General features: G+C 44.7%; 1 protein-coding gene across 1 annotated transcript; it reads left to right on the forward strand.

The window, feature by feature from the left end:
• The first annotated feature begins 959 nt into the window (after window positions 1-959).
• Window positions 960-12,235, forward strand: FKBP6 (FKBP prolyl isomerase family member 6 (inactive)). The gene is made up of 9 exons (XM_028707801.2): window positions 960-1,082; window positions 2,494-2,611; window positions 4,513-4,602; window positions 4,941-5,143; window positions 5,603-5,722; window positions 7,188-7,382; window positions 7,955-8,064; window positions 9,249-9,339; window positions 11,760-12,235. Exons 1-9 carry the CDS (start codon window positions 1,011-1,013, stop codon window positions 11,793-11,795), a joined length of 1,035 nt encoding a protein of 344 aa, XP_028563634.2. The 5' UTR covers window positions 960-1,010; the 3' UTR covers window positions 11,796-12,235.
• The last annotated feature ends 10,294 nt before the right edge of the window (window positions 12,236-22,529 follow it).

Genomic DNA, 22,529 nt, shown 5'->3' on the forward strand with positions numbered 1-22,529 from the left:
GTTCTTGTGCTTGTGCTGGAGATGGGAAGAAGTCACTGAATGCACCACCATCCGTTCATGCTATACTTGGGTTGCTGATCCAAAGGTCGGCGGTTCGAATCCCCGTCACAGGGTGAACTCCCATTGCTCTGTCCCAGTTCCTGCCAACCTAGTAGTTCGAAAGCAGACCATAGATAAATAGGTACCGCTGTGGTGGGAAGATGAGATAAGTGCCACACACTATAGTCCCCTTTGACTGGACTTAACCATCCAGGGGTCCTTTACTTTTCACCTTTACCCTTTTACCTTACATGTTGTTGGATTTTGTTGTTATTGTTTTGGCGGCTAATTTTTTTATGATGACAAATGTTGTATTATGTAAACCAGTGTGCTTGTAAGCTATTTCAAGCTCCCCTGCCCCTCTTGCTGAACCAAAATGCATGAAATAAACGAAGTTTTAAGAATTGTCATGGTTTTGTGTCATGGTGAAAACTTTCTAAAAGATAGAACAGGGCAAAGTTTAAAATTTAAATCAAGGGGTAGCATCCAGTCTTAGTCACATTAGAGCAGGATTCAAAAGACATGGCTAACTTTGGCGCATTAAATTTCTTTGGGCTTACTCTTGCAAGTTAATTGGGAGTAAAAAAACAAAACAAAGCTACACCCACAGAGTATCTAGCGTTAATGCCATGTCGTTATTATTAACTCGAGCTTCCCCGCATTTAAAGCCGCTTCGGGTGCCCATTTTAGATGAAAAACGGGTGTGTCGCTAAACAACAAAACTCTGAGGGTTAGGACTACATGCCCCATCATGCACCACGCTCGCCCCCCTCTCCGCTCCACGGACGCTGCCGAGGGCACAGAATTGGCTCTGCTGCTGGGGCTGGGCGTGGCCTGGTTTGCGGCACGAGGCCTTGGCGGGGGCGTGGTCGGGAGGGGCGTACCGTGATTGGCCCGCGCGGTTTGGGCGGGAAGGCTGGACCTCGCTGTGAGGATAAAAAAAGGGCGACGGCGAGAGCAGCCGTTGCAGGATGAAGCCGAGAGGCGGTGGCCAGGAGGAGAGCTGGCAGGCGGGGGACGGGAGCGGCGCGGGGGGCTTTATGGTGAGCGTTGATGTCTCTGGGCATGAGCAGAATTCCTCCTGGCGCTCCCTCTACCCGAGAGGAGAACAACAAAGGGATGGAACCTCTTTCCTTCAGCTTCTGCCTTCCCACTTCGAAGATAGAGCCCAACTGATTGCTGTGTCTGAGCATGTGAGGAGTACATTTTCCCCTCAAAAAGAAAAGAGAGAGAAAGGGAAATTCCTCTTTTACTGCCTCAACCAACTTTAGCAGCTCAGGGCAACCTGAGGGGAGGCACCTGCTGAAATGAAACAACAATAGGTGATACCTGCATTGCAGGGGGTTGGACTCAATGACCTTTGGTAGTCCCTTTCAACTGTAGGATTCAATGAAAAGCACAGCTTTGCTGTGAAAGAGAGGACTAGTAAGAAGCAAAACAACCCAATGCAGCAAAATATCAGTACCATAAGGACTGCCAAAGCCAGTGCAAATCAAGGTGTTCCTTAAAAAAAAAAAAGCACTTATGCTACTGTTCATGTAGAATTAGCATGAACAATAAATATATCTTTAGGCAAGTCTCTTAATATATAATGTGCTGTATATATAGGTTTGCCTTTGGCAGTTTGGGCTAAATTTAAATTTATGTAAGAGTCCAAAACAGCCAAAGCTAGTTTACATAATACAGTATTTGCAAGTCTGTGCATCCATCATAAATTTAAGGAAATGATCTACAGCCTTCTGTCTCCAATGTATGCCCTCTGCTTTCTTGGATTGGAGGTTTAATAACATTCTGTGACACGAGTGAGGCCAAGGATGTCTCCCATTGGCTGTCACTTATATGAGCACTGTGAGCACTTACTCACATTTTCCAGTTTCTGCCAGACTCATATTTGCAGGCATATATGTAATGGCCTCTGGCAACTGAGGAAAACAGTGGGCAAGTTCCAAAACCATAGGGAGATTTATGGGTGCTTCTGTTTTATTTTTAACATTTTTATAGCTAATTGTAGAGGGGTAGTGCATGATTGCACACCTGTGAGGGTGTATTATTTTTCTGTTTTATATATATCAGTCCATCAAATATATCAGAATGCTCCATTGTTTATTCTATGTTGTGGCTTTAAGCAATAGTTTCCTTCATTAGGAAGTTGCCTTGTACTGAGTCAGAGTACTGCCAAGTGTTATCTAGGCTGGCTGATACTAGCTCTCCAGAGTTTCAGACTCGGAGGTCACTCCTCAACCCTGTCTGGAAGATCCTGTTGGGGATTGAACCTGGGAACTTCTACAAGCAAAGCAGGTCCTCTGCCACTGAGCTTTGACCCGATTTAAAAAGACATTTGAGGAAATCCATATTAATAATACAACATTAATGCTAATAATACAACAGAAGCCTGTCTTGGCATTAAGCAGTCCATAAATAACATTATGCTTTGCCATACCCGTTTTTCCAAAGTCTCCTTACCACCGGCTGGGTCAACGGATGCAGGATGTTACTGGAGACCATGGAGTGTTGAAAGAGATTATCCGTGCCGGCTCTGGTGAAACGGTGCCTCCTGATGCATCCATATTAGGTAAAAGAACCTTGTGCTGACAAGTCTATGGTTGTGGTGTTAAGCAGGCTTACCAAGGCAATGGGTAAGGCCCTCTAAATGCATAGTATTGCATTGAATAGCCACTGTCCCCTTTCCTGCTGTGGCCTGGATGTTAGTCCCTCCTCCTGCCAAAAGCTGCCTTGTGGGACCAATAGGAGCTGGGGTGTGAGAATGTGGATCAGGACCATGTTGATGAAGGGGAAAGGATGAGCACTCTGCACCACAGTTCTGTTTAAATGAGAAAAAAACTAGACATGTTCATGCCTAGTTTGGTCTTGGCGCAAATTAAAGTGGATTTTGTTCTTTTAACAAGTTAACTTGTCTTTTCAGTTGACATCTGCACCATCCAGTTTGACATTTGAATGGTGGTTTATACCACAAGTTATTGATTTCCATTAATTCCCTTTATAACCCCCCAAGAAGCACTTTAATGTGTGATTTAATATGGGCTATGTGGAAGGATTCCCTGTGCACTTTCCCTCACAAGCTAATTCTAGCAATGTTGAGGGTGGCTTTCTGAATCTGAATGTTAACATTTAAATAAGAGTGGTATTAGTACTTTAACCAAGCATGGATTAAGTATTTAGCCAATGACCTAAAATCTCATGGGTGTATACTGTAGATTTTGTTTGTGGTTTCCATTTAATTGTTGTTGTTGTTTAGTCGTGTCCGACTCTTCGTGACCCGAGCATGCCAGGCACTTCTATCTTCCACTGCCTCGCTCAGTTTGGTCAAACTCATGCTGGTAGCTTCGAGAACACTATCCAACCACCTCGTCCTCTGTCATCCCCTTCTCCTTGTTCCCTCCATCTTTCCCAACATCAGGGTCTTTTCCAGGGAGTCTTCTCTTCTCATGAGGTGGCCAAAGTATTGGAGCCTCAGCTTCAGGATCTGTCCTTGCAGTGAGCACTCAGGGCTGATTTCCTTAATAATGGATAGGTTTCCATTTAATAAGCAACCCCAAACTCCCAGTTTGAAGCTGTTTTGTGCTTTTTAGCACCCAAGAGTATGGTGGAAGTGAGCAGGTACTCTTTTGTCATACAGGTCCTTTAGACTTTAATGTAATATTCCCCAACTTGCTGCCCTTCGGGTGTTATGGACCACCATTCCTATCAGTCCCATGGGACCCAGGCAGCAGGTTGGGAAAGACTGTTTTGCTGTGAGTAGCTTCTAAGGCTACTGCGGAGCCCTTAGGTTTTTGCCTTCAGGTTTTTAAATGAATGCAGGAAAATGTAGTTTGATGAATATTACAGAACCTGAAAAAGCATGAGCAAATGCTACACTATAATTCTAATTTTGCAATTTTTCCGTAATGGATGAAATTTATGTGCTCTCAGCAAACTCCTGGGACAATACAGCATGGTTTATTGGAAACAAGAATTGCTAGTAGTTGTCTAGATTCAGGTAGGTAGCCGTGTTGGTCTGATGCAGTCAAAATATATATATAAAAACTAAAAAAATGGTCCAGTAGCACCTTAGAGACCAACTAAGTTTGTTCTTGGTATAAGCTTTCGTGTGCATTCACACTTCTTCAGATAAACACATACAGTGGTACCTCGGGTTAAATACGCTTCTGGTTACATATGCTTCAGGTTACAGACTCCGCTAACCCGGAAATAGTACCTCAGGTTAAGAACTTTGCTTCAGGATGAGAACAGAAATCGTGCGGTGCTGGCGCGGCAGCAGCGGGAGGCCCCATTAGCTAAAGTGGTGCTTCAGGTTAAGAACAGTTTCAAGTTAAGAACGGACCTCCGGAACGAATTAAGTACGTAACCAGAGGTACCACTGTAGTAGTTGTCTGTTATGGATAAAAATAGAAACTATGTTCAACCTTCCTAACTGAAACTGATTTACTCTCCTCTAACTTTTAACTTTCTCAGTGAAATTTTCAGGTTACCTGGAACACATGGACAGACCCTTTGACACAAACTGCTACAGAAGGAATCAGAGACTCATGAAACTTGGTGAAGGTAAGCTCAGAATGACCATGTGTTCCTAAGAGATAATAAAATAGTGTGTGTGCACTAGCACTTAAATATAAAAACTGGACTTGTTAGGTGCATTCATGCCTAGTTTCTATGATAGTAAGCAAACTATTTGGGATCCTTTAAGAGGGAGGCTAAGATAGCTCCCCAAATTTCATGCATCCAAAGATTTGATTTTTCTGGGGACCTGAGTTGGGGCCAAATTGTCCTGGGTCAGGCCCAATCTGAATTGCACCTTGGATCAAGGAGGATGTCTTCCACTATGACTAGTATTGCAGTGCATACATTTGAGAAATAAACCTTGCTCTTTTTTGCTTTCCCAGACATCACTCTTGGAGGAATGGAGATTGGTCTGCTGACAATGAAGAAAGGAGAGCTGGCAAGATTTTTGTTCAAGCCAAGATACGCTTTTGGAGCTGCGGGCTGCCCTCCTTTGATCCCTCCCAATGCCACAGTCTTGTTTGAGATTGAGCTTCTGGACTTTCTGGACTCAGCAGAATCTGACGAGTTCTTTAATCTGACTCCTGTAAGTTTGCTAGTTTTTCTTTAGTTTTATTAAGAGACTTCTGTATCACTCTTCACCAAAGATGGTTACCGAGCAGTTTTTAAAAGATACTATAAAGCACCATGCAACTCACTGGTGATTAGAAAGACAAAGGCCAGAATGGGGAGTGAGCTAGAAGCTTGGCTCCAAGCTGGGAGATGGAGCTATGCCTGCTTTCTATTTGAATCAAAGGCTGTGACTGAGAGAAGCAAAACTTCAAGGGTGTTATTGCTGTGAACCCCTCCATTGTAGGCTCAGATTGTATATATGTATAAATAAACCATATATCATACAGACACCACATTCTCAGGTGTCCCTCATTCTAAAGAAACCTGGAATCCTTGGAATATTGCAGCACTCAGAGATTGGGACGGTGTGCAACATTGGGGTGGCATGCAGCAATACTAACCTCCATGACCAGATTGTGGCTTCTCTTCACAGGAGCAACAGGCCCAGTTTCCACTGCAGAAAGTGCTGAAGGTGGCTGAAACTGAGCGGGAATTTGGCAATTACCTCTTCCGACAGGAGCACTTCATGGATGCCAGAGAAAGATACAAACGGGTAAGTAAAGCAAATGAGAAGGGTGGGGGCAAGTGAGTCACAAGTACAGTGGTACCTCGCAAGACGAATGCCTCGCAAGACAAAAAACTCGCTAGACGAAAGGTTTTTCCGTTTTCGATTTGCCTCGCAAGACGAATTTCCCCTATGGGCTTGCTTCGCAAGACGAAAACGTCTCGCGACTTTGTTTTCTTTGTCTAAAAACAAAGACATGTTTTGTTTATAAAGTTAATTTATTTTCCCTTCAATTTTTGAACTGCTCTTTACAGTATGTGTGACTTTAAAGAGCAGTTAATAAACTGTTGTTGTACCAAATTTGGCTTTGTTTGGACTTTTTTTGACCATAGGAACGCATTAATTGATTTTCAATGCATTCCTATGGGATTTCGTGCTTCGCAAGACGAAAAATTTGCTAGACGACAAAAATTGCGGAACGAATTAATTTCGTCTTGCGGGGCACCACTGTAATGCAAAAGGGAAATTTAATTTGGGCCTTTTGCAATTACAGTGGTACCTCAGGTTAAGTACTTAATTCGTTCCAGAGGCCGTACTTAACCTGAAACTGTTCTTAACCTGAAGCACCATTTTAGCTACTGGGGCCTCCTGCTGCTGCCGCGCCGCCAGAGCACGATTTCTGTTCTCATCTTGAAGCAAAGTTCTTAACCTGAAGCACTATTTCTGGGTTAGCGGAGTCTGTAACCTGAAGCGTATGTAACCCGAGGTACCACTGTATTTTCCATTCCCCATCATGCTAGTATTTGTACCTTGGTAGTCCTTTCTGGTCAAGCAAAGGGCAGGGCTGGTCTCCAGAAGTCAGAGAATTTCTTTAGATCATCCTTCACCAGTCTGGTACCCTCCAGAGCTTTTGGGCTACAGCTCCCATGAGCCCTGGCCAGCACACTTAACTTTGCATATTATACTTATTTACTTGCTCCTTCACCCTGCTTCCTTTGTTAGCTGCCCAAGACAGAGTGTGCTGACTGGGCTGGTGGGAGTTGTAGCTCAAAACATCTGGAGGACTGCCAGATTGATGAAGTCTGCTGTAATGTGTTGCCCCCAAAGTGTGAGATGGGAATTGATCACCTCCTGGAATTATTTTGAAATGTAAAATGAGAAAGGAGTGGGTGATCTGATGAAAGAGAATGTTTAGTTGAACAATTTAAAAGCACTATATTGTCACTTAACCACCTTAATTTTTCATTGTAATCTTATTTCATGCTTTCCCATCAGAGTTGCTTTAGATTTCTAAAGTGAAAAAATACAGTTTTCCCCATATTTTTTTTCAAAATCTACAATGTAAATATGTAACTGGCCCTCAAATGAGAATATTTTTGCTTGATAGTGTTTTTCTTACGTGGAAATGTTTGTCTCCTAAGTCAATATCCACACAGCCCAGTGTGTATAACAATCAATATAAGTTTTGTGTAAGACTATAAAATGACAGCACTTGTTTGCGATCCCTGATTAGGCCTCTTCACTGCTGCACCGTGTGAATGCTGAAGAAGCTGAGCAAGTCAGAGTTGATGCTGCCAAGATTCTGGTTTTCCTGAACTTGTCTTTTACTTACCTGAAACTGGAGCAGCCAGCTCGGGCCCTTGCCTACGGAGAGAAGGCCTTGAAGCTGGATGAGAAGAATGCCAAAGCCCTCTTCAGGTGTGCTCAGGTGAGGAGGAGGAGGAGGAGCAGCTGTGGACTTAGTCTTCCAAGTTTCAAATGCCTGATGTGGGCAATAAAAATAATGGACCTGAACCTGGAAGAAACCCCAGCGGCCACTTAGTCTAATGCAGGAGATGCAGTGTTCCCACTGCAGGTGTCCATCTAGCCTCTGCAAGCACTTTCTGCGGCAAAATCTTTTCCACTTTCAAACACTTCTGCAACTCCTTCCCATGGACATTTTGTTTATCATTGCCAGGCTGAGCACAGTATCCCTTGCAGGATAAGACTGAGGCACACCTCCCCCTCAAAGCTCCTCTTGAGCTCCCTTCTGCATGCATCATTCTATCTATGGGATGGCAGCCAGGATTTATTTAGGGTGGGCAATTCAACAAGTTTAAAGTTTCCAGGTGCACATCTGACCATGCGCAGCTTTTCCTTTCCTGGGCTTTCTGTACATTGCTAGTACTGGTGAGTTTTCTCTTTGCTAGTTGTTAACTTTGTGGCCATGCTGGGATTTCCACCCCCCCTGAGGAACAGCATACCAAATTAAACAATAATGATGATTCTTTTGTCTACTAGGCATGTTTCTCTCTGGCAGAGTATGAGAGAGCTCGGGATTTTTTGGTGAAAGCTCAGAAACAGCAGCCCTTCAACCATTGCATTAACAATGAATTGAAGAAGCTGGCCAGGTGAGGGAGCTATTTCTTTACTGAAGTTAGGATAATCGGTTAGCTGTGAACTGCTTTCTCTGTATATAATTGTCCAGATTTATTCCTTGTGGTGTTGAAGCCTCTATACTCTTATAATGTTTAAACTGTCTAGCAGACTGAGTAAGTGGGAGCACGGGAAGATTTTAGGGGTATTGAATCCCAAACTCTTGAAACTGGTCAATGTCCTTGCAGTGGGGTGAGCCTCAGGTGCATGGGCGCCACCCCCTTTCCACCTTTGGGAGCATCCTCAGGAGTTCTGTTTAATCCAGAAAAAAACCTGTGTGGTTATCAAAACCATGGTAGTGCTGTATGTAAAGTGTGAGGAAATAGAGTTCTCCTTCCATGGCAGTACTGCGAGGCAATTCCCTGGCTCTCCTTGAATGAATGCTTTATGGAGGCAACTAGCCTTTGTGGCTTTGCTTTGCCTTACCTGTCCTTTGACAGGCAGCCTTTCCCTGTTCTGTTAGGAGAGGCTTAGGCCATGTTTATCCTTCACTTAAGATGGCTTTCTTCATCAGCAAAAGACTGGCGAAACCTCTGCTTGCCGAGGCCACCTGACCCTCTGCTCCCTCATTTGTGTGCTTCCTTTCCCTGGGCTGGGAAGTGCACAGGCCATGAGGAGGAATTCCTTGGTCCATGCTTGGAAATAGATCGCCAGCAGATCTGTGAGCCTTGCATGTCCTGAACACACAGATTTTTGGCAGTGTTTTAGTAAGAGCAGCTCTGGCTTCCATACTTGGCAGGTGTTCTGCATAGGTATAAACACAACTGAAAAGTATTGTGGAATTTCATGCATAAAGCAAGATCTCTCAGCTGCTGAGCTGCTCTGTTCATGAATAACTATAACTTAAGTTTAATAATATTGGCCATGTTCTACAGCTGAGACTAAATCCTGGGTTTGACTTTCGTTTGTCAAAGCCTTTGTTTCAGACATCACCAAAGCTGTGTACACAGTGAGCTATGCTGAAGGAGATGGGGGTTTTGAGCATTGAAATAAGGGCAAAAGGTGGCCAGATGCAGCTGCTGTGCTTGTGCTGGAACAGTTTGCCTCCTATTTCTGAGGAAGCACTCGAGTTCTGGGCAGGCTTAATTTCAAGACCTTGTTGTTTTTTAAACTCGGCTGGTGGACACCCTGTGATCATACAGTTTGCCCTGTTTTGCAGCTGTTACAGAAATTACATGCTGAAGGAGAAGGAAATGTGCTGCAGGATGTTTGGCCCCCTCAACTCTCCTTCAGCAGGAGAAAACCTGAAGGTAACAGGCTCTGAGCCTCTTCTGTTTCTCAGTTTTATCTTGGTGCTAAGCTCCCTCCTTGTGTTGTCTGAAGATTGTAGCAGGAGCATGTATGAACAGCAAGGCATTTAGTGGTAGGCAGGTGCCAAGGGAGTTGTCCTCTGAGACAACTGCACTCTGGAACTTGCTCTAGATTTTTGTAGGGCTTATAAGGCAGGACATGTCCTCTGCTACTCTCTCGCTTTTTTCACCCCTTGGATGTTGAGCAGAAATGTGACTCTGTTGCCATGCACTGTATCTACCTCATCTTCCTACTACTACTTCCATAGTCCTTAACCCCACCCAACTTTAGGGCAGCCGTTGCCAGCCTGGTGCCATCCAAAGATTTTGCACTACAACTCCCATCACCTCCAGCATCATACAGTCATGTTTGCTGATGCTGATGAGATTTGTAGTCCAAAGCATCAGGGATGGCATCAGGTTGTTGAGGCTGTTTTATGTTACTGTTCTTGGTAGATCTTGGTAACGTCTTGGGCAGCTGCCTGTTCCTGCTAGATACAAATGCCAATTCTCATGGTTCATTATAGCAGAATTCCACTGTAAGCAGGATACATGGTTGGCTAGTCCCCTCACCCTGCCCTGAAATGAGAATGTCTGTAAGTGGATGGTAACTTAAGTAATAGCTCTGCCTCCCTGACCTTTCTTCCTAGAACTATTGCAAACTGCTTCTCAGCTCCACTGCAAAAATACCCAACAGCTTCAAAATCAGCTTGCTGCATTGCATGTGCTGTTCAAGAAACACAAGCACAGAGTCCTTTGCACTCTTAAAATGAGCTAGTCTTTTGAATCCTTGCCAGTGATGGCATGAACCCCTTTTTAAGACTGTAACATCATGTAAATTTACCTGTCAGTAGCAGCCCTTATATTGTGCCACTCAACAATGCAGGATAAAAAGTGACTTTCATTTATCAACAACCAGCTCTGAAAATACAGTGATTTAGATAATGGTATTACAACAAAAAGCATCTGCATTCTTCACTGTCGTTCCAGATTACATGGTTGGCTACCCTAGGTGAACAGAGCCTGCTTTCTGTTTTAGCAGGTGATAGGATAAGTGTTCAACGTTCATATTTGGTTGTTAAAAGCAGCTAGAGCAAAACCTGAACAACTTTATTATGAACAGGTGGGTTGGGGTTGCAGAATGATGGAATTCACTTAAAAACATGTATGCGTGTGATCTTAGAATGGGTTGGTAAGGATAAGATTATTTGAATTTGGAACGTGGTTGCTAGTGTAATTAGGTTAGTTGTTCATGCAGATTTGTTGGCGAAAGCAGGAAATGTTTTTTTCAGCAGAATGTCCTAGTAGCTGCCTGCTGTTCTGGTACCTGCAGGAGCATCCTTTCTTTGAAGCTGATCCAGCCCATCTTATCTGTGCAGCCCCTCGAGCCTCCTTTTTGATTGTGTAGCCACTGGGTGGGAATGAAAGAGACAAGACGATCAAATGCTACTCAGAATGGCTAAAGGGTTTCAGCTTGCCTACTTCTCTCTCTTTAATTAGCTCAGTGTAAAGACTTCTTTAGACATGGTGTATTCAAAGAGGATGACAGAAGATTCTTGGCTGAACTCTTGTTTCCTTCTGAATGGGATTTCTTTGTGACTTCTGGGTGGTGTCAAGAGGAGGTGTGAAGCTGGCTGGGTGTTACATGATGGCACTTCAGTCACTTGCTATAGCAAGGTTCCTAAATGCTACACAATCTGTTTCTTTATGCACACCCACAGGCAGCAACACACTTGGCTTGCCAAACAAGAGATTTGTAGGTTGCTGTGCCAGCCAGAAACCCAACGGACAAGAACCAGATTGAGTAACTGAGGCTCTGGACTAATCTAGATGCTACTTGCTACCACCTACAAATGCACCCCAACACCCCTTTTTTAGGCTGCAAAGCAGTTGAGGGGGGGTTGACTGAGAATGGAGGAGTAGTGATTGGAGAAGGGGAAAGCTATGCCTTTCCCCCATGGAGTTTCAAATATATGTACGTAGGTCGGTCCATACTAATATGGAAGCTATTGAAAGAGAGGAGTGGAAATACAGGGAGCTGAAAATGATGGACACTACTGAGCAAAGGAAAATGTGTTAACAGTGGCCCTTTGTGGTATGTATTAGGTGTAGATTTGGGGTATGGTACTTGTTTGTATCTCCTTGAGTGTGAAGGTTTAAAGGTTAACTTTTGGTTTCCTATCTCAAAATTAGTACCTGTTTTAAGATTTCTGACCGTTCTAGCCATTACATTGCAATGATACAAGGGCTTGGGCCCTTGATAGCTCACTATGTAATATAGGTCACTGTGTTATAATTGCTGTCATTTTTTAAAAGCGACCATGTCCTGACAAACTGAAATGCATGGAGTTTTTTGAGTCATGCTATGCTGGTCATTTCAGAATCCATCTATGCAGAAGGAAGAAACTTTTCTATAATGGGAAGGGATCCCACTTCAGTACAGCCAACAACTGCCTTCTTGTTTTTGAAAATCCATTTGGAAAAGGCCTTCCTCATTCTGAGTACTTGGAGCTAAGAAGATTATATGGTTGTTTAATATATAAAAGCACAATTTGTATGTACACTTTGTTAGTGGCATTCTACTAAGTCAAGTCTACTAAGAGACTTCTTTTGAAAAGAAGGTATTTGCTCAGCATTCTCTCATTGTTTTGAAGGAACTCCTTTCTCCTGTTAGCCAGACACAGGTAACAGATTACTCTGTTTGGAAACAAATCAGTTTTCCTTAACTTCCCTCATTGCCCTGGACTCTGGCTGGTGAAAGTAGGCGGCCATGGTTTTTGCTTATCTGAGAAGATTGTTAGAAATGTTGTTTTCCTAGTTGTAGAAAATAAAACTCATTTCTGAGCTGAAAATGTCAGCATGGCTGGTGTCCATTCATTGTGGATGATGAGTGTCTGTAGATGGAAGCCACTGTCCCCCATTTGCTTTGGTAGTGCGACCAATTTGGGTGTTGCTGCCTAGCAAAGGCATCATCATTGCATTTCTGTATATGATTCTTAATGTTGATGCTCTGACTGATGTCCTGCCAGACAAAACCTATCTATCCTGTGTCTGTGGATTTGAGAACCTGTTTGGAGGATATGCCTGGCTCGCTCAGGCAAAATGGAGGGCAATAGAACACCCTCTCTTCACCGCAGAAAAGAAGCTTATTGTAAGATTGATGTTCTGTTTCCTTGGTGCAGAATTTGGATTACCTGATTGCGAATTTACTGTTTGGGGCATTGTATTCAAATCCCTGCTGAATAACTCACTGTGCCAGGTGCTTTTTTTGTCACGATGTTATATTCCTGCACTTTACTAGATATAATAAACTTTCCTTGCATGTATCAGTGTGTGTGCAAGCTGAGCGAACAGATCCCTCCTCATGCTGTGGTGGTGAGTGGGTTGCAGCCACCCTGTGGCTCTGAAGAACTGTATAAACCAGCAGGTGGCGGCAGATCCTTTGATAACTTGCCTTAGCTATCAGTTTTATCTCTTTCCTCCACCTGCTTAATTTCAGTCAGGTTCTCTGCTCAAATCCAGGCACCCATTTTTTTCAGGGCATATTGGTCAAAACTCCCTTAATTGGAATGAATTGTGCAGATTTGACATAACTGAATATGTCTACCTTGGTTTTCCTGCTTCAGGTTGATTAGTTAATGGTATACTTTATTTTGAGGCACCGCGCCTTCATTTTGCACCATGTAGAATTTGAGGTCTGGGTGGTTTTGTAGCTCCACCAAGGACCTCACTTCCTGCTCCTCCTCAAGGCTAAAAAGAGGCCAAAAGACCTCTCTTCCCCTATCTGAGCCAAACACACACACAGCCTACGAGCTTTTCTCATCTAACTCCACCACTGCCAGCTCTACAAAGGTCTGAGGTTGTCTTAAATAACTCTGTCCATTTCCTTCTTTCTGCTTGTAATAATCTCCCAGAGCACCTCAGTGATGTGTTCTCCTCTTGCTGCAATATATCGAACTCAGAACTTGCCTCCTTTTATTTTTGAAAGGTCTTGTCTTAGTTCTTTAAGTCCTCAGGCCACTTGAGGTCACATAGGCCACACACACACACACACACACACACACAAACACCATGTTGAACTCCTGGTGCTTACTGGATTCTTCTTCTAAAAACTCCAGCAGACTTTTAAATTGAATTCTGATTTTACAGTTTTAACTGCTTTCTAGCCTTTATTGTGTTGGGTCTCTCGTGCAACACTTAGAAATAGCTGTCATTAAACAGCATACAAATTGTTGGAAGTAAATGGAAAATAAATAAACAAAACCAAAATACGTCACTGCATTCATGCACAATTTCCATTTCCCTCTCACTTGACTGCCTCTTTATTTTATACTCTCTGCCCTGTACTGTGTCACTATTGATGCTGCATTAAAAAACAAGTTGGCAGCCTAGCATCCCTGCCTCCACCCTATGGCAGGACTTATCAGAGATCAGCCACTCTGCTTACAAGCTGGTAACTCCTACAGTCCTGTTAACTTTCTTAGCTATCCAGCATCCAAGAGGAAGCCCTGTGTATCAGGCCATCCAGTCCACAAGCAGTGGATAAAAGCTGTCCCTCAGCAACTGGGGTGTGTGTGTCCTTTAGCCAGTGTGACTTATGGCTATTAACAGACTTGCATGGCAGTCTGCTCTGCCTCTCTTTCCTCCATCCGCAGTATGGGGGATGTTTATTCCTAACTTTAAAGGGTGGTTGTGAGGATTAAAACTAGATGCCTGCGAGAACTTTGAGGATTGGAAAGTGCTGTCTGTGTAAATGTTAAGTACAACTAATTTACTAGATCTCATCTTCCTCCTCTTCCATTAATTTGTCCGATTCAGTTTCAGAAGCATCAACGGCCATCAAGACCACCACTACATTTTGTGGCGGGGTAACATTTCATATGTTTGTCAAGGTAGCCTGTCGTCCGGGGAAGCTTATACCATAATAATAATAAAAATTATCCCTAAAATTCTAAAGGTTGGTCTTTAAGATGCTTTGTTTCTGCTGCAACAGAGTAGCACACACTCACACTCTGAAAATTATTCATTCGGAGCCAAGTTGAACCATACAGGGGAAGGGATTAAACAGAATACGTCAGTGGCCCAATTTAACACGGGGAGGGAGAGAGTTCTTTCCTCACCCCAAACCAGAGTCCCCGCATTGAGGTGTCATTCTTCCGAATGGATCTTTCAAATCCATCTTCCACGCTTACTGTTCCCCACCACCACCCCCCGAGCAGAATTGCATGGGTGCCTTTTCACAGCAAGGACTTCTCATCCTGCCTGACTGACAGCCTGTAGCAAAGGCGAATTAAGAAGTGCGGAGCAGGGCAACCTCCTCTTTATGGTTCCACTGCCATGTCTGGAGCTCAAAGCAGAGTCTGCTTGCTCTGTGGCGCCAGCAGAAGTGCGGCTCTGAAGCCTATGGCTGGCACCTTCAGCCTTCCTGAGTTGTTATTATTTTTTATTTCCTGGTTGGGGAGGGGAGGGGAGTGAGAAGAGGGGAAGATGTTGGTTCAAATGTTCTCCTATGGCTGCCCCTGAGTTTATGTTGGCAGTGGCTGGGGAACGGAGCTGATTTAACTGGCAGTTGTTGTTTTGTGGCCAGGGCATTATGAAAAGGTTTTCTGTCTTTCCCCTCCAAGGTTAATGCTGAATGTTTTCCTTCTTAATATACTGTTCGCTTCATTATTAGCTGAAAGAGACTCTCTTTATATATATTTTTTAAAAAATTAACTTCTCCCATTCCCCCCCAATATATATATAGAGAGAGAGTCCCTTCATGCTGTTGCGTTCTGAGAGCCGGGAAGTCCTGTGGACAGGAAGTGAGAAACCTGATGGTTGGTGTGATTTATACAGAAATTCCTTTCTTCCCCAGTGAGCTGGAACAGTAGGCCGATGTGTCAGTTTGCGGCTGGCTGCCTGGCTGCAAGCGCCAACCATTGTTGCTCCTTTTGTCCTCCCGCCCCCATCTCCGGCAAGTGAGCCACTTCTGTTTAAAAGTGATGAATGAGGTGTTCTTCGAGCAGGGATTCAGGGGAGGCTCCTGAGGCAGCTTTACACCGCAGCGTCTTTATTCCCTTTGCCAGCTTCAGGCCTTCCCTTGTTCTTCCTCAGATGGGATCCTTCTTTTGAGCAGCAGCAGGAGGAGGACAATAGGTAGCTGCTGCTCCTGGTGCTGACTTAGCCCGCTTTGGGGGCACAGATTTCCCCCCCCCCCTTCTCCGCTCTTGCTGATCATGCATGTCTCCAGGAAATCCCATGTGGTCTTCACCAAAATTACTCACCTACTTCATCTAGTTGGTGTTGGAGGCTTTCCCCTGCATCAGCAAACCTTAGGTGACACCAAATGTCCTGCAACCTTTTCTCATTAAAAAATTGTTCAAGAGAGAGAGCTGGGGAAACTGACTTGTTTGCGGTATCTGTGGGGATTAGGTGGGGTGAAGCTCCATGGTGGAGCATATGTGTGCATATGAAAGATCCTGGTTTCAATTCCCTAATTGAAGAAAAAATAATCTGAAGTCCCTTATCTAAGAAGACCTTGCAAGGGAGGTCCTTAAATTTACCCAAGAAGGTAGAGAGGAGAGGCTGAACTCAGCTTGGAAAGCTTATTTAAAGTGCATCAGCAGAGGGCTGATGAATGCAGTTTAGTTTGTGGAAGTTGTAAGCATAATTCACAAATGCACATGTAGGCAGGAAGTGCTTGAGAAATGCATTCTCGGCACAAAACAGATTAAAACCGTTTCAGCAGAATGTGCTTTGGATTGGCAAATACAGTGGAACAGAGACAACATGGGGATGGCATTGTGTGTACAGCATCCCAAAAAGATGCCTATCTGCAGCCTTGAATGCACATTATCACACAATGTATACTCACTCACAGTCTCTAGCCTCAAGGCTTATTGTCTAAAAAAGCATGACGCATAAGGAAAATGGGTTGGGGAGGGAGGAGGAAAATCCAAATCTGGGCACTATTTCTTTAAATTAGCAAAGTTATTGTAATGAGCAGCTAAAGCCAAAAGATTTCCAGAAGAGAAGGTGCCAAAAGTTGCTGCTCTTTCCACAGCACTGATGGAGAGGCCCTGCAGTCCTCCTTCTCCTCTCCTGCAGCTCAGTGGAAAGGCTGCACCACATACTCAAAACCCATGGTACACAAATGTATGCTGTAAAATGCAAAGTTTTAAATGAATCAAAATACCCATTACGACATAGAAATGCTGGCATTCATGTTGTTAAAAGTTTCAGAAGAATGCCATAGATTATGTGATCAAGGACTCACAGTTTCTGGAGCTGGTGGTGTCTGACCAGGAGCGAGACCTTGGAGTCACGAATAGCTCAGTGAAGATGTTGACCCATCATGTGACAGCTGTAAAAAAAGGCATATTGCATGCCAGGGATTGTTAGCAAAGGAATGGAAAATAAACTGCTGATACCATAATGCTGTCACAGAAAACGTGTGGTGCACTCACTTTGGAATAGTGTCTATGGTTCTGCTTGCCTCACCTCTAAGAGGGTACTGTAGTGTTGGAAAAGGGCAACCAGATGGGGATGGAAGGATTCCCCTACAAGGAAAGATTGCAGTCTTTGTGGCTTTTTAGTTTAGAGAAAAGGCAAGTAAGAGGCAACATGATAGAAGTGTATATAAAAGTATGCATTGAATGCAGAAAGGGGATAGAGAAGAAAAGTTTTTCTCCCTATCATAACACTAGAACTTGGGAACATCCAAAGAAGCTGACTGAGGATTCAGAGCAGACCAATAATCCCCCCCCCCCCCAGCCATAACGGCTAGAATCCTCATTTTCTTTTTTGAAAAAGAAAAAGATAAGGAGCTTCACAATTCTAACTTTTGATGCTCTGGATTAGAAACAAACTTGTGGACATGTGGAAGAGGCGCATTGCTGGCTATTGTTTTCCTGAAACTTACCTAGAAGGTCCGCAAACATAAAGTCACCAAGTCTTCCCCTGCTTCTGTGGTCTTAGTCCTGCTTTTTCTAACCAGTGTGCTCTCCATAGAGAGGATCAGATACTGTAGAAGGTCTGCTCTCTTGCACTATTTAATTTGTGTCTCTCAGTTCCAAACTTGTTAACTCTGCAAGGCCAGTTCCTACTTGTAGGCCCTTTATCCTTTCTGGAGGGCTGAATGGTTCGGTCCATGCAGCCTTTCCATTTCAGTTTAATGCCTCAAGGACGCTTACTTCAAAAGGTCCCTTCTGCTAACTACCACTCTGACCCAACCCAACTCCATTTTCCCCCTACCTGCAAACAACAGCAAGGCAGACTCTGCTATCGGATCCTTCTTGCTTATGGCCAATCTTGGCAGCACACCTCAGCTTGGAGCTTTGAACTCTCGCAAGGTTTCTCCAGAGTAAACAGCTCACAGTGGCAACAGTCAAGCTGCTCTCCATCTCGTGGACTTCTTCCAGAAGGGTAGCTGCGTTAGTCTGTTGCAGCAAAAACAAAAGAGTCTTCTGTCACCTTAAAGACTAACAAATTTGTTTTGGCAAAGCTCTAGAGCATGAAAACCTGTGCCATTAAAAATCTCATGGGCGTGTGGCTATTCCTGGCTCTTAACCCCGCTCAGAATGCAGCTGCAGAGGGTCCTCTTTCTCCAGGATCCTGTTGTTCTCAAACTGGGCAAAGTGGAGAAGGCCAGGAAAGGCATGAAGCCAGCCAGGTTCTTGGCAGTTCCAGGTCACGCTGTCTGTAGGCAATTACACCCACCTTCCTGCTCAAGTGCAGTGATGTTTCAGACGATGGGGGGCGGGAGCAGCAAATTCTTGCCTTTAAACAAAGGGTCAGGTGTATCTGAGCTGCAGCACGCCTCTTCTCTGGATGAAAAAGGCCTCTCCCCACCTAGTTTGATAAAACAAGAGTTGGAGGAATGCTGTATGTTTCTCCCCCCATCCTCTTCACTCCCCCCCCCCATTACAGGATCCATTTGTTTTTCATCAGCTATATTTAGGTGGCACTGGCAGAACCCCCAAACTGCTGAGTCCTGTTAAATCAATATTTTTTTTCCTTAGAAGGCGGAGATCAGCATTACCAAGTAAATGGTAAATAATATTTTGGTTTAGCATAGCTGAAGGTTTTTCCACTGCAAATTCCCTCATGTCCAGCCATGGTAAATTATTCAGGTGGTAGTGGTGGTGGTGGTGGTTAAAGCGAAAAAGATCCACTGCATTTTTAGGGAAGTCAAATAAAATAATAAAGGGGTCTTTGAGAGTAGCTCTTCACCCAATGTTTGTAAAGAGATGTCACTTTGAGGTGTTTCCACTGAGGTGGCAACAGGAGGGTCCACCCGATGCCCAGAGAGCTGGACATTAAAGTAGCTTGTGGTGGCAAGAGCAATCCATTTCTCTCTCAGACTTTATCTGGATGTAGGAAACTTGAAAGTGGGGACAGGGACAGAAAGATCCTGATGGAGGGGGAAGACTCCCTCTTCCTCCCAGATATGATCTGGATTGAATATCCTAGGAGAAATGGTTAAAACATTTGCTGCTACTTAGTTTAGAAAAAAACAGGTCATGGTAGATGTGTATAAAAAGATGGGAAAGTGATTAGAGATAGGCTTTTCTCCCTCTCTCATAATATGTACTATCATCTCTTAATACCGTGGGGTCATCCAACGAAACTTCACACAGCGCCTAGTTAAAACTCTGGAATTTGATCCTTCAAAAAGGTAGCAATGATAAGCTTCTTGAGGCACAGTGGGAAACATGATGCTGAACTGGACTTTGTAGGTCTTTGGCCTGATCCAAGCAGCCAGGTCCTTTTTACATTCCTGCATTAAGCTGAGGTGCAGTGAGCACACATTGGCTCGAGACAGTGATTCTCTTTTTCCGTGCACTTCTTTCGGAAGGAGTATCTGTCTTTGTTCGTGGCAGGTGTATGCTCATTCCATTCTCTTTTCCTTCTCATTCTCTTTTATCGCTGAAAGGGGATCCAACTGCTTCTGCAGACTTCTGCTGTGCTTTAGAAGAAACTGCTGACACTGGTGGTGCTTATCATCTTTCTTTCCACTCTCTCAAAGCCTGGCTCTAGCTGCAGGAGAGCAGCTATTCAGGGTGGGATCTGGGAATACAGGGAAGTGAGAGCAGGTGAGTTGCTGAATGCTGGAGAAGCTGAAACTTTGTCCCATCAAGCATCTCCCATTACTAAGTCCTTATTCCACTCCATTACACGGGTTCTGACCTGGCATCTGTTCTAGGGTGGCTAGAAGCTCAGGTTTAGCAATATTTCTCTTAATCTAAGGTGGCTGTTGGTTTTGCAAAGAGCTCTGCTTTGATGCAGTTGTTTTGCTTGTTTGTTTACACAAATAATATATCTGGCCTTTCTCCCTCCGAAAGGATACATCCAAAGTGTAAGAACAAACACAAAAATAAAATTAACGGCAACCTCCGCCCCCCTTTCAACAACTAAATAAATGCCAACACAATTCAAGTCTAAAGCGGGGAAGGCAGGGCTAGCAATTAATAAAATTAAAGAGCAACAGAATGAAACTGATTTGTAAAAATGTTACATGGAAAAAATACGAGAGACATTACACATCTGTAAAACAAGAAAATCTTTAATAATAAAACAAACAAAAAACAGAATAAAAGTTTCCTTTAAAGAGAGCAACCTTCAAACACCGTCAGGAGCCGAGATGCTGGGAGTTGCAGGCCAACAGCATATAAGGACCTGAGTTTGAAGAGCCCTGATAACTTCTGCTACACAGACAGGGCTCTGCGGCTGAGGAAGCCGTGTTGCATGTTGCCACAAACCACACAGAGCAACAGAAGACACTAAAGGGCCACCACAGCTGCTCTTAAAGGATGCACAGATTCACATGGGAGGAGACGGTCCTTTGAAACTGATAAACAGCACACTGAGTTGCACTTGCAAATGAACTTGCAGGCAGCGCAGCTGATACTGCAGAGAGGTCAGGATTTTAGCAGCATAATTTGTCACCAATTGAAGCTTCCAAGAGATTTTTAGGAACAGCCCCACACAGAGCATGCTACAACTCAAATCAAGATGCAATTGATGCATTCAGGATCACGTCCATTGTAAATCGCAAGTGAAACTGAGCAGTGTAGCGGTCAAATACTAGTGTAAGGGTTTTCCTTCCCCGCTCCCCTCCTCTCTTGCCACATTTTCACTATGGCTGGGGCAGCTCCCCCAAAAAGGGCTGTGCGACCCAGGATAAGTGACACTAGTAGTTACTCCCTCTAACTGGGAGTAACTCACTTGCTTTCCAGGGAGGGTGGGGGAACCCTCTCAACAAGGCAATCTTGGGAGAAGAGGTACGGCAGCCAGTGGGCTGGACTTGAGAAGACCTTCCACCCTGGAGGCATCCGCCAGACCAGCAGAATGTATACAGGTCCTCACAAGTGCAAAACAGCTATGGTTTCTGCACCTCCAGTGTTGAGTCCCCAATAACTGTACATTACATCCTTCTCCTCCTGCTCCCACAATACAAAAATTATCCCCTTCCTGCGTTTGGGGTTGAGGAAAGGGGGGGGGGCACAAGATGTTGGAAGTGTGGAAACAGAGTGGACATTCTTCTCCTAGCTGAAACTAGTGCAGCAATTCTGAGCAGTGCCCACTAAGTAATCCATTTCGCTGGAAGCCTCCTTGTTCCCCTGGAACAGTAGTAGGTTGGGTCTGCCCCAGGAGGAGACTCTGGCCAGAAGCGGCCCCACTTATCCATGTGGTGGTGCCCCTCAGCCCCTGTCACACTGGGCTTGTTTCTTGAGAACAGCCTCTGCAGCAAGCCCCAAGTTTTGCTCTGCTCAGGAGGCTCAGAGATGCCCCGCGTTTCTCTCCTATTTATTTATTTCTGTTGGGAATGTAATAAAACTCCGTCAGGAAATGGAGCTGGTTCCATGAAATTCTCCGCAGCCCACTGCTGGGAAGGCCAGACAAGGAGCCACTTTGTGTGAGGAGGAGGAGAGGCTTTGCTGCCAGGACCAGCCTCTAGGCTGGGAGTTATGGGGGGGGGCAGCAGCAGGGGGGGGGAATGTGGGGATAGGCAAAGAAAGAAGAATCTGTGCTGCTGAACTGTAGCCGAACCCCACCCCAACTCCTCTTAACCCACCCCAGGCCTTACCACCGCTGCTCAATGAACCCCTGAGCAGGAGCTCAAGTCCGCAAGGTAGCAGCAGGGAAAGTTACAGTGAACAGCCTTGTGTGAGGGGCCTTGGATATTTATGATGTCAAAAGCCAACCTGCTTGCCACTAGGGGAATTCCAGAGGGAAGGATAAGAGCCTGGTTGCCCCCTGGGTCTTCAAGCTGGCCAAAAGGGACTTGAGGCAAACATCCACCACCAGAAATGGTGTCCCTGTGCCTAGCCCTCAGTCTCCATGCCCTGGCTGTGTTTTGTGGGAGCATCTGGGAGGGAGAAGCGGGTGCAGGTTTGCAGCAGGGTGGGGCAAGTCGCATGGCAAGCACTTGGGAGCCATCACAAGAGGGCAGCCAGTCCCTGGCAAGCTTGACACCCTCAGAGGCCACATTTCTGGAGAGTGTCCCAAAAGGAGATAGCTGTGCCACTGTGGCCCTAGTTTGATAGGAGGGAGGAGAAGAGCTAATAAAAGCGTTCCCCCCCCACCCCCCTGCTACTGAGCAAGCAATACGGTTAGCTGTAAAATAATGATTGGCAGGGGGAGGAAGCATGTGAACCCTGCCTAATATTGAGGGCAAGAAATTCATAGAACAGAATCATAGAATTATAAGAGCTGATAGCTTGTCTTCAGAAGCACTGCTGCCTCCAACTGTGGAGGCAGGGCATAGCTATCTAGGCTAGTAACCATTGATAGCCCTCTCCTCCACCAATGTGCCTGATCCTCTCCTAAAGCCATCCAAGGTGGTGCTCATCACTGCCTCCTGTAGAAGCAGGTTGCCTCATTTAACTATGTACTGCATGAATAAGTCCTTTTATATGTCCTCGATCTTCCAACATTAGGTAATAATAGACATAGGGCTTGTCCACACCAGAACAAATTGTGGACTTGCCTTGGCCAGTCTTCCCATTAAGTAGGAGTGTCCAAATGACATCATCCCCATCCTGGATCTTTTCCCCTTTAAGGAAGAGGGTTTTCAATCCTCGGAATGTCTAAATCAGGGGGGAAACTCTGCCTTTAAAGTGGAAAAGGTTCCGGACGACATGGAGGTGCAGCCCACATTTTGGTCC

Source organism: Podarcis muralis, chromosome 15 (assembly GCF_964188315.1).
Source record: "Podarcis muralis chromosome 15, rPodMur119.hap1.1, whole genome shotgun sequence".
Classification (NCBI taxonomy): Eukaryota; Metazoa; Chordata; class Lepidosauria; order Squamata; family Lacertidae; genus Podarcis; species Podarcis muralis.

Excerpts from the sequence above, each read along its gene's own strand:
- FKBP6 (XM_028707801.2), top strand. The coding sequence starts at position 1,011 with ATGAAGCCGAGAGGCGGTGGCCAGGAGGAGAGCTGGCAGGCGGGGGAC. Across the intron at positions 4,603-4,940 it reads ACTCATGAAACTTGGTGAAG|ACATCACTCTTGGAGGAATG; the intron begins GTAAGCTCAGAA and ends TTGCTTTCCCAG. Across the intron at positions 5,144-5,602 it reads AGTTCTTTAATCTGACTCCT|GAGCAACAGGCCCAGTTTCC; the intron begins GTAAGTTTGCTA and ends TTCTCTTCACAG.